The sequence below is a fragment of the Zootermopsis nevadensis genome, unplaced genomic scaffold (genome assembly GCF_977971745.1).
Source record: "Zootermopsis nevadensis isolate Lab colony 2312 unplaced genomic scaffold, Znev_1.0 Znev_ptg000007l, whole genome shotgun sequence".
NCBI lineage: Eukaryota > Metazoa > Arthropoda > Insecta > Blattodea > Termopsidae > Zootermopsis > Zootermopsis nevadensis.
The window spans coordinates 6,368,512-6,379,888 of NW_028259139.1; the positions used below are offsets into that span (position 1 = coordinate 6,368,512).

The 11,377-nt window shown below is 31.2% G+C and overlaps 1 protein-coding gene across 4 annotated transcripts in view; it reads left to right on the forward strand.

The window, feature by feature from the left end:
- Calx (sodium/calcium exchanger 3) overlaps positions 1 to 11,303 on the forward strand; it is a 71,732-nt gene extending 60,429 nt beyond the window's left edge. For 2 of the 4 annotated variants that reach the window (XM_022057231.2, XM_087344108.1), the window contains 3 exons: positions 1,522 to 1,680; positions 3,613 to 3,784; positions 4,753 to 11,303. In XM_022057231.2, coding sequence (XP_021912923.2) covers positions 1,522 to 1,680; positions 3,613 to 3,784; positions 4,753 to 4,957 — 536 coding nt within the window. In that variant the 3' untranslated portion in view covers positions 4,958 to 11,303. The remainder of the gene's footprint in view (positions 1 to 1,521; positions 1,681 to 3,612; positions 3,785 to 4,752) is intronic. The other 2 variants (XM_087344110.1, XM_087344111.1) reach the window with 1 other exon arrangement.
- Positions 11,304 to 11,377: the final 74 nt, after the last annotated feature.

The following is an 11,377-nucleotide window of genomic DNA, read 5'->3' on the forward strand; positions in this document are numbered from 1 at the left end:
GTGTTTTGGGAGTTTGATTTAAGAATGTTGTGAGTAGTTGGTTGCCACTGTAGTGTTAGTTGTTGTGTTTAATGTCTGAGGGGTTAATTCTTGGACCATTTGATTACTTGTGTAGTGTGATAACTATTGAGGTATTAATACTTTGTATTAATGATGATCTTTTGGAGATTGGTCATGGAAACCTCAAATCTCACATCTTGATATAAGTCATTGTTAGTAAGCGTATATGGCTCTTATACTCATCGTATTTCTCCTTATTCACGTTATTTACAAAACTTATTTCTTTTGGATAATATCACCCATATACCTCCCTCTATTTACCATATGTATGCATCACTGTAGCTTATTGTGTATGTCTGTATGTATGTAAAAAGTTAAGCTGTATTGCTTCATACCATGGAGGTGCTCTTGCTCTTGATGTTGGCAGTAGGTGGGTTGAGTAGTTAGTGTTACACCTCATCTGTGCTTTGACCTAAGGGAAAGGACCCCTAGTACTCATTGCATATTTTGTAGTTATGAGTATTGTTATTAAATATTTAAATTCATATTCCACTTTGAACAAATGTTTTACTTTAAAGTTTAATTTTGTTCTATTGCATTCCATTTTATTAGGTTTATTAAATACTGTAAAATACAACAAATAAACATATTAATAGAATTGATTACAACTATGTAATCTTCATAAACTAAGATGGCAGCTGTAATCAATTTTGACATTATTTTTGTTGTGTGTTGCAGTTGATGTTATTAAATGAACCTATTGAAACTTATCCCTTTGATGAAAGTTTTTTTGAATATTTGAATATTTAAGGATTATGTCAGTCTTTTATATTACCTTTTGCATGTTACCACATATATTTTGTTTTTACAGTTATTCTTCAAAACATTCCTAAATATAAATTTGCTCCAGACAAATTAATACAGAGGAAGTATAAAACCTATTACATTTATTTCCTTTTCTTGTTCCTCAACAACTAAAACAATTTAAATACCAGATGGGCGTAATGTTCCCTTTCCTACTACCTGTAACTTCATCCACCTCGAACTTTGACTTTGGAGACTTTCTAACAGTAATTGTTATGAGGGCATAGTTGTTGCAGGTTAAGAGGAACCAAGTACTTCGGACATCTTGGATACAGTTCTTATCAGTAGGAACCAGTGATGTAACATAATGACAATAATTAATGTTATGCTCAGTTTCTTCGGTGAAGCTACTGTATGTCTGTCGCAGAGTAAATGGTTTATTCTGCTGTCTGTAGCCATCTGAAGAATACAGACACTTGTTCTGTTGTCATAAATGTGATGTTTTATTTCCACAATTTACTTAGTAATTTAGTTTTTGGTTTTTTTTTATATTTTTGTTTCCTTATTTGCTGTACAGTTCTGAGATAGGTAAGTTAATTTTTGCAGACATGAAAGTGGCTCCATTTTTGCTACATTAATATTTTTATTGCCATCTTTATGAAGGAATGCAACAAATAACATTTTTTTTCTTTCTCGGTAATGATGATGCATTAATAGATGTCGGTCAGGGGTACGTGTGTTTTGCCGTATCCATTGTATGGATAGGATTCCTGACAGCTCTTATTGGTGATGTTGCCTCTCATTTTGGCTGCTCTGTCAACATGAAGGATTCTGTCACAGCTATTGGTTTTGTAGCAATGGGTACAAGTCTCCCAGGTATAGACGGTCATATTTCCTGCAACCATTTTGTGTTTAAAGAGCCATACTAATGCTTACTAACAAGGATCAGAATTTGTTATCCATATACCATATTTTCACATTTTGTGGCATTAATTTACTTTTAACACTGCAGTTATATTTAATAATGGAGGTTTAAATGGAAACAGCTTTGAAATTAACACACTCACAGAACTGAAATAATTATATGTATTTTAAATGTTTGTAGTGTGCTGTGGTGAGCAAACGAGAGTTTCTGTAAGAAATTTGTTCATAAATTCATGAAATATGTGGTAAATGTTTATATCAACTGTTTACAAAATTATCAGTGTTTTGTTTTGTAGCAGATTCTGCACTTTTGTTTAGGATAGTATGAACTATTTCATACTTTCCATCCAGTAGTATTCTGTTGTATAATAGAGTGGTTAGTACTAACTGAGCTGGCCACTGTTTATTTTAATAATTCATTTGATTTGTTGCTTTTGTATGGGAGTAAACTTAACTGCAGTTGAATGTAGTGTTTGTTTAAATAAGAGCTTCCAATTATGGTGTGTCTTACTGCATTTAATGGTGGTTATGTTCTTTTTTAACTCCAGTTATAAATTTTATTTCTTCGTTTTTAACTGTACAACATGTGGCATGTTTTTTTGTGTGTGTGATATTGTCTTTCTGAAATGTGTTCTCTTTAATGCAGGCCTAATCAGTCAATCAGTGTTCTGAACATGAAATATTTGCACTTCAGTTCTATAAATATGTAAATCATATTCAAAGGAATTACAAAAGCAGTCTTATATGTCGTCAGTTTTCATGGAGGTGTGACATGCTTCTACTGTCAATTTAGGCCAACCCATAATGCATTAGTTTGCTTCATGGCTGTTCAGTTCAGAAAACTTACTGTGTGTGGCTCAAAACCTTTATAAATTGGGTTAAGATAGCATTTTGTAGCTGATCATGTCTAAGTCTTTTCAGTGTGAGTAAAGTCTACTGAATTATATTAGATCACCCTGACACAGTACATTACAGTAGTATCAAAATAATATTATTTTAGATGTGATGTCAATTATTTTTATCTTTAGTGCCTCTTGCATCAGATGTGTGTTGGTCACAATTTACCGCTTTAGAACAGGCCATAATGACATATAATCTTACAAAATTCATGATTATGATGTGTATGTTGGAACTGTGTTACCATTATTGAACATAGGATTCTACAAAATATATTAATAATTTAAAAGAAAGAAATGTGTGTGAAAATAAGAAAAATAAATTACTTGAAAAGGTGTCCAAACTGAAATGGCAGATTCAGTGTGATGCAGATATGTATATTATGTTTATGAAAGAATATTTATGATAAAAATATCACCAAAGAATAACATAAAAAGAAGATATGATGTGCTCAGAAACCATGGTCCTGTTATTTTATGACAGTTAATTCACCATTGGCTACTCTCAACATAAGCAAAATAGAGTAACCATTGAATAGAAAAATTTTGCATTTGTATGTATATTGTATTATATCTACCTTAACATCAGAATTATTTGATTATTGCAAAAGAAATAATTTACCTGGAAATACCCAGTAACTTAAAAGAAATAATGGTGAAGATTTTGGATGAGAAGTTATTTCCATAAAATTGTTTAACCCTTACAAATATGATGTCTTATGTTCATACAGGAATAGATGTTTGTATAGAAATTTTATTAAATCTCATTTACAAAATAATAATGTTAAGAAATGTTTGAATTGTAACCTTCAATTTATGACGAAATTACCAATAAAAATATCTCTTCTGGAATCTGCCTTCATACTGAATGATGCCGAAGGACATAATCAATACTATAAGTTTTAAAAATTAAAAAAATTACAGATTAATAATAGTGCATGCATATTGTGTGTGCCATATGGTTATAAGTGTCTCCCTCTCTTCATAGACACATTTGCCAGCAAGGTGGCAGCTATCCAGGACAAGTATGCAGATGCCTCAGTTGGTAATGTAACTGGGAGTAATGCGGTTAACGTGTTCCTGGGTATTGGTATTGCATGGTCTATTGCCGCCATATACCATGCTATTAAAGGCAAAAAGTTTCTGGTGCAACCTGGAAAGTGAGTATGGTTTTATAGAGAACAGAGCTTAAGGAGTAGATACTTTACAGTTGCATATATTATAAAAATTGGAGATGATAATGATCATAGCAGCTTGGACATTTAGAACAGGCAGAGGAAACAACAGAATTCACTTATTTTTAAAGAAAGATATTATTGTACTTTGTACAGACTGTAAAGGATATTTTATGAATGACTTTCATATCAAATTTTTAAACATTTATGATGGTGTAAAACCAGTCATTTGTTTTAATCTTTATTTAGATTTCTTCCTTCGTAAAAGCCAAAGATGGAAATTTTAGTGGTGCCATTGTGTGTCATTACTTGAAATAGGCCCTTATAATATGATACTTTAATCTTACCAGTACCTCTTATCTTTCAGTTTACATGCATGTACATTATTAGAAATTCCCAACACCATTATTAATGACTTTTCGTAATGTGTCAAATGAAGAGTATTATTTTTTGTTTTATTCATTCAGAAAGTGAATTGTCATGATGATCAAGTAGTCAGATTTTATATGGTTCAGCATAAATTGTAGTACTGAATAAAATACAGAAATATTCACTTCTAAATTGACTGCTCCATGAGACTGATATTTATGGTTCATACTGTTCTATCAATTAAATAAATTTACCTTTAAACCACCAAATACAACTTTAGTATATGCACATTAAATGTTGCTTATTGTGTTAAACGTTTTTGCCCTCACAGGACATCTTCAGGTGCTATGTAGGCTAAAACATGAAAGGAAATATGCAGTATTTGATGTTTACGTAATAGAATTGTATCTGATGGTGTAACATTGATATTTTGCTGTCTTTCTGCATGTGTGTGTATACTTGCTTACATTTAAAGGTACTCATGCCATAAGATGTACATGAATCTCTTTTCAGCTTTTCTTCTCATTTATTACTGCAAGTATTCTGCAGAACAAAAAGAAACATTATGTTGAATTTCTTTTCAGCCTGGCATTCAACGTCACAATTTTCTGCTCAGAAGCCTTAGTTGCCATATTTATATTAATGCTAAGAAGGTCAAAAGTGGTAGGTGGTGAACTTGGAGGTCCAAAACTTTTAAAGTATGTTACGTCTTTACTGCTCATCTCTTTGTGGATGGTTTACTTGATCTTGGCCACTTTGGAAGTGTATGATGTAATCGAAGGCTTCTAGAATCCATTGCAGCATTTTCTGCCATTAAGTGAACGACATGTCTGGGTATTTAAAATGTTGCAGCTTTAAAAAGAAATGAAGTTATCATCTGAAGATGGCTATCTTTATCAGTTGTGAAACAACTGGATTATGTGTGGTTTTTGCCCTCATGCTGCCTCTGTGGTCAGTCAGATCTGCTGGTATCCACATTTTGGGATCAATAAAGGAGTTAAGACATGTAACCGGCCATAAAAGAAAGGGCTGAAATGCCAGATGTAGCTCTGTAGCTCTTGGAGAGGAAGAAATTTTGGATAGTGTGTAATTTTGGCAAGTGCCTAATTTAAGAAGTACAATTATTATTTTTGGTGATGTTTCAAGAGACATCGGCAGTATTAGTTATGGTACATCTGAAATGGGACTACGTCAAGTCAGTAAAGTTGGTACTGGTTAACATATTAGTGACACTGTGGTATTGAAACAGGAATGGAAAAATGGAGAAAAAACCCTGACATTTTGATTATCTGTGGTGGTATCTACATTCTAAAGAAGGAATAGTACATTAATAGATGTGAAGACCATTTTTATGAAAATTGACATCATTTTTATATATGTGTATATGCAGGAATTGACAGCTGGCCTGTGTTCCATTTTGTTATCAGACGTGTTGCAGTTCTTGTGAAATAGCATATCTTCAGGTCTCATTTGCTTTTTCAAATGTTAGAGTTTGCCTACAATTTAATGATGTAGACTCTGCATTTTATTATCATAAAACAGTATTTTAATGAGTAAAGACATACTTAATGTGTTCATAGCAGAAATTGAGAGTTTTATACAGACACATACTTTTGAATTTAAGGCAACGAATGTAACAACTCAGCACAGATTATGTGCACTTTAACTTGGAGATTCGTGGATTGTTGCTTGGAAACAGGAATGCCCAGTAGATATGCTATTTTTGTTGGACTGTATAGAATTATTCATATATTTCCAGCCAGTAAAATTGCCTTCATTTTGTATAGTTGAAAAGGAAATATCTGCATGGTAATTAGTCTTAACTGAGTGTTGTGTAATGAAAGAGAGAGACTTTACTAAATATTGTAAGTAATATGTTATGAATCATGACCACAGTTTTGTTTGGCGTTGGTTTACAGTGGCACATGCAAGATTTAAGGATTCCTCTTTTCTATTGAACTCTATCTTTTACATTATTGTGATTTTTGTACCATGCAAGGCTGAGACTCGCGATAAGAAGGTGCTTCTTGTTTGAGTAGTACGTTAATGTGAAAGTAGTAACATTAGAACTCTTTTTGCCTTTCTGTACTAATGGTTATTCTGTTATTTTTAGGTTATTGCGTCTTGGAACCTTAACTTTTTTGTATGAAAATAGGGAATTTAAAACCTTTTGCTACAGGGTTACCACCCAGACTTTGAGTCAGGAGTTTAGTATGCTACTGTGATGCATGACCCATTGAACTGTGCGTATGCCATTATGCACAGCAAAGAGAGGTTAATTCAGAGAACTTAACATGCTTTTATTTAATTTCCCTTCAATATAATAGCTTCTGTTTTTCCTTGCATTCAGTCACAGTATATGTTGGTAGGAATTGTAATGTAACAGATATTCCTTGTTTTTAGTTAAGTACACATGAATGATCCAAACTGTTATAGCTCTAATACAGTGATACGGAGTTTATTTGAAGTGTTTCATAAACGCATCAGTCCGTGTTGAAGGATGTACCATTATCTGTCATAAACCTATGTATTTGTTGTCTGCTACCAACTGTAGAATAATTTGTAACTGAAAATTTGTATTTGTCTTCATAAAAATATATTTCACTTGAATATCTTGTCTTCTGTAAATTATGGACTTAAACTGCATGCTTCTATAATGCATAAATAAAATATGGTGTATTTACAAATTTCAGCATGTTCCTGATGTTTATTGCGTGGTTATATATGAAGGAGTTAAAGTGAAATTGAATGGAGATGAAAGTACATTGATGTCTGTCAGACTTCATCTAATACAGTTTATGAATTATGCCACACTTATCTTCATTATTTATTTATATAATTACATAATTAAAAGTCTCATCTAATTTATTGAAGACATTTCAATCAGTAATAGAACTAGTTCATAATGGCATTTTTTAATACGAGAACGTAAGAAAACATTTTGACTTTATACAGGCTTTGTGATAACATAATTGTCTACTACCTTATTCTAGAAGTTTTGTATTATAAGATTATCATTAGGTCCTGATGGATTTAAGTGGGAAGTTGAAGTTTTTACTCCGACCAGCCTTTTGAGGTTCTGGGTTCAATTTCTGATTTGTGTGTGAATCTTGTATGATTTTGAATGTGTGAATCTGTGATTGAATGAGTTGTACTGATTGTAGCCTGTACATGTTAGTCTTTGTCACTATTGAAACCCGTCATTTTCCAATTGTGATTCTATCTTAATACTACCACTTCATGTACTGATGTCTACTATAATCTCTGTGCTCTAGTCAGGAAAGTTCTTTTTGTCTGTCAACTTGCATGTACCATAACCTTGAAATTTTTTCTAAGGACTTTTAATTAGCTGATTCAGTTTCATCACATAATTTTATGTACAATACATATTTTTAATCTAAAAAGTACAGTGGTCACCATTCCGTAACTTCTGTATTGTTGAAGAAATGGTCAACAGCGTTTGGCAGATGTGAGAAATAATTCCAAGTTTCTATTTGTGTTTTCATTGCCAGGACTCATTTAATTATTTTCCTGTGGTAGTTTATATTTAATATATTAAATTACAGATAAAGATAGGAAGAACATAATTAATAATGTAAGGAAATTACAGTCAGAAAATAAATGAGATGAAATAAATAAATAAATAAATAAATATATATATATATTACACTGTAACAGTTAAATTCTTGTGCAATGGGAGTTAAATTTTACAGTCTAATGTTGACTTCATGCAATAAAACTCCTCTCTTAAGTAGTATATGTTTTATTTCAAACACACAGTATCAATATAATTGATTGTTTTGTGATACTTATGTTCACACTTTTATATACGTTTATGTAGGTATATTTCTAAAACTCTGGATCTACTTTTACAGAAAGGTGATTAATTTAAAATGATAAATATGCAAAAGAAAAAATGTAAAAAGGTTTTGCACCAAAAAATAAATTCAGGGGGAAATAATATGATGTTGGCATATTTTATGATTAAAATGTTCTGCTAGATGACAGTGTATTAATGTGCTGAACTCTCTATTTAAATTCCAATAATGAAAGTTTGAAATTTTCATGTCAGACATGCAGCAGTGCATTTCAAAATAAAATGTTTGTTATCAAAAAAAAAGTATGGCAGTTCTACTGAGATTGATATGCACTTGTTTCAATAGATGAAGCACGAATAAAACAAGAAATAGCCACCCACCATTTTTGTAGGAAGTTATATTCTCAGCAGATATCTCTGCATATTGTATGCAATATATGTAGTACTAACTTTCCTAAATCCAAAGCAATTTGAAAGATGAAGATAGTGAACTGTTCGTCTCAAAATATTTTGGAGTCCAATTATAGTGGAACTGACACATTCATTTTCTATACGAGTTTGTAATACTTACAAGAGAATGGGAACTGTTTTTAGAATGTTAACATTTCTGATGGAAGATTTTGTTAAAAAATATTTATACATGTTTAAATATTTTGAAAGAGTAACTGTAGAGAAAAAGTAATGAATTTCAGTACTGATATTTGCCACTGCCAGACAAAATCTGTTCTTGGCAAAATAAAATTTTCATATTGGTTATATGCCATGCTTATTTGTGCAAACAGTATTTTATATGTAAATAACTGTACATTTGTACATAATGTAAAAACATGAATGAATATGTGTAGTAGTTATTTGTGATACAGGTATTTAAAATTATTGGTAGTGATTCATCATATCGTGAGTTTCACATTGTTGAGTTTTTAAATTAGTCTACATTTGGTTTTTATGAACCAGATGTTTAGACTTAATAGAGTTCTTCCATAAAATATTGAGTTAGGATTAAAAAATATAACATCCGCGGTAAAAGGGCTTTTTTATGTAAGTATGAAGAAATATGGAAACTATTTATGTTGACATTAAATATGCTCTTTGTTACACCAAGACAGGTAATGCATAATTAATTGAAGATATAAATAATCTTATTTTATTTCTGTAATCAAGAAAATAAATATATATTGTTTGAAGTTCTAATGAAGTTAGTAATTGCAAAGAATGTTTAATTATAAATGCAGAATAATAATTATTTTAAGATATAAATGGAATATGAAATGGAAATTTAGATTATAATGTAACATGATGTAAACAATTGGGTCACCTTTTAAATGCAGACCAGAAAAAGGAACTTCCACTATGTTTTAGTTTCATACTTAATTGTAATCACAGAGCAAACATTAATCTTTTATTAACAATTGTGAATTTAAATGTCTTGTTAAAGAAACAGCAACACTGCAGTACTGTACTGAATATCTTAATGGTGGTCACACGTAGTTCACTCTGAACTTGCAGTCAGTGGCATAGACACAGGGGGAGAGATAGCAAAATGTAATTTCACAAGTACCAGACTTGAGTGGTATTTGAGATTTTCATGGCAGAGAGTGTGAAGATGGCTGTCTTCTGGGTTGTAGCACCATGAAGTCAGAGGCAGTCGTCACCCTAATGGTGGAGGCAGCAAGGACCTCTGAAACGTTGGTAAACTTGTACCAGACTATGTGGCACTACAGCCCAGAAGACAGGCATCTTCCAGACTTGAGTTTTCAAAACCTAATGGTACTGTATTAAAAATTTAAAATAAACTTTTTGTCAAATTCTATCACTTATGTTAGCTTCAACTGCTGCTATTGATGCCAAATTAATATTTTCATTTTAAAATTATGTTGAATTTAGATTTACATTATGGTCCTACTTTGTTTTCTTCAAGACAGCACAATAAAATTAATGGATTATAATTTCTCTTCCTTATATATCATTAAAAGCTTTACATTTTTAATAGACTGTATTGTTTGTGAATACTTCAGTAGCATTCTGCTGGCCAGTTCTATCATTCATCCAAAGTTATTTATATTTGAGGTTGGGGAATTGCTTTGAGGATGACAGTAATACTGGGACAACATGAAAATTTGTGTATCAGCCACTGAGTAAATTTACATCCTTTCTGACACTTCTTCCAGGTCTTTATGTTGACATACACATTTTAATAAATGATTTATAAATGCACAGGTAATTTACATTTCTTATGATGACGGTCAGTAAATAGTGAAGTTTAATAACATTTATAATAACCATTTATTCTTTGGGATATTTATTGGCACTGAAAAATTAATGAAAATAGGAAATGTTTTTAAATTTGGAAAATGTGATTTGTATATTACATGTTGGGTAAGGGAATGTGTAAAGACGGTTGATAATTTCAGACCCACTTCCATCTTCATTAAGATTCATTTCACTTTCTCAGACTTCAAAAGCAAATTTACGGCTGTAGAAACATATCTTTCACATGCAGTAATGCCATAAATTTACATATGTTTGCATGTAAAACATTGCATTTGTGAAATCATTCATTTTGACTTTCAACTTACCTCATCCCGAATACGTTATACATAAACAGAAATGTACCTCAGACCAAACCTGTTTGTGTTCATATATAGTGTAATTTGATTATTTTCTTCATTGCATTTTAAATCCATTTTTTGAATATGTCTCAATCTGCATTCTGTATTTTAAAATACAAGTGCATTTTAAGGTACTTAAATAAATTACATTTTTTTAGTTTTAGTCCTGGAAACGTCAGTTAATAGCATTGTTTTTTATAAAGTACATATAATGTAAATAATGGAGTAGGCCTGCAAATAGCTCCAATATTCACTGATAATTTCTTTCTTCCAAAAATAGTTATTTTGCTTTGAATCATGCTTGTGCCAATTTGTAGTACTTGCAGGGTTTTGAGTGTTTGTTTTTCTAATAACACTGTTTTTATATAATAATAGATAACAGTATTCAGCTTTGTGTTGTCTCCTCTCCCGTTTGTGATACTGAGTGCAATCTCAAGTGTGTTATGTTTAGTATATCATGACTTGTTATGCAGTAATCAAGAAGGAATACAAAGCAGGAATTATTGCTTTCTACTACTTACATGTTTATGTCAAGTATAATATAAGTAATAACAGTAATAATGTTGAGAGATGTACAGTTTTGATTCAAACGTGGCAGTCATGTCCGCAGTTTTTAATGCCAAACCTGTCAAAGTTACTTTATGTTATGGAAGCTTCATTACTGTAAATTATGAGAACTAAACAAAAATAAATCTACATATCAAAGATATTTTTATTTAATTTGTAAGCATTTTTTACGTTTTAGCATACGTATACGTAAAATAACTTATGGGCAAACATGGT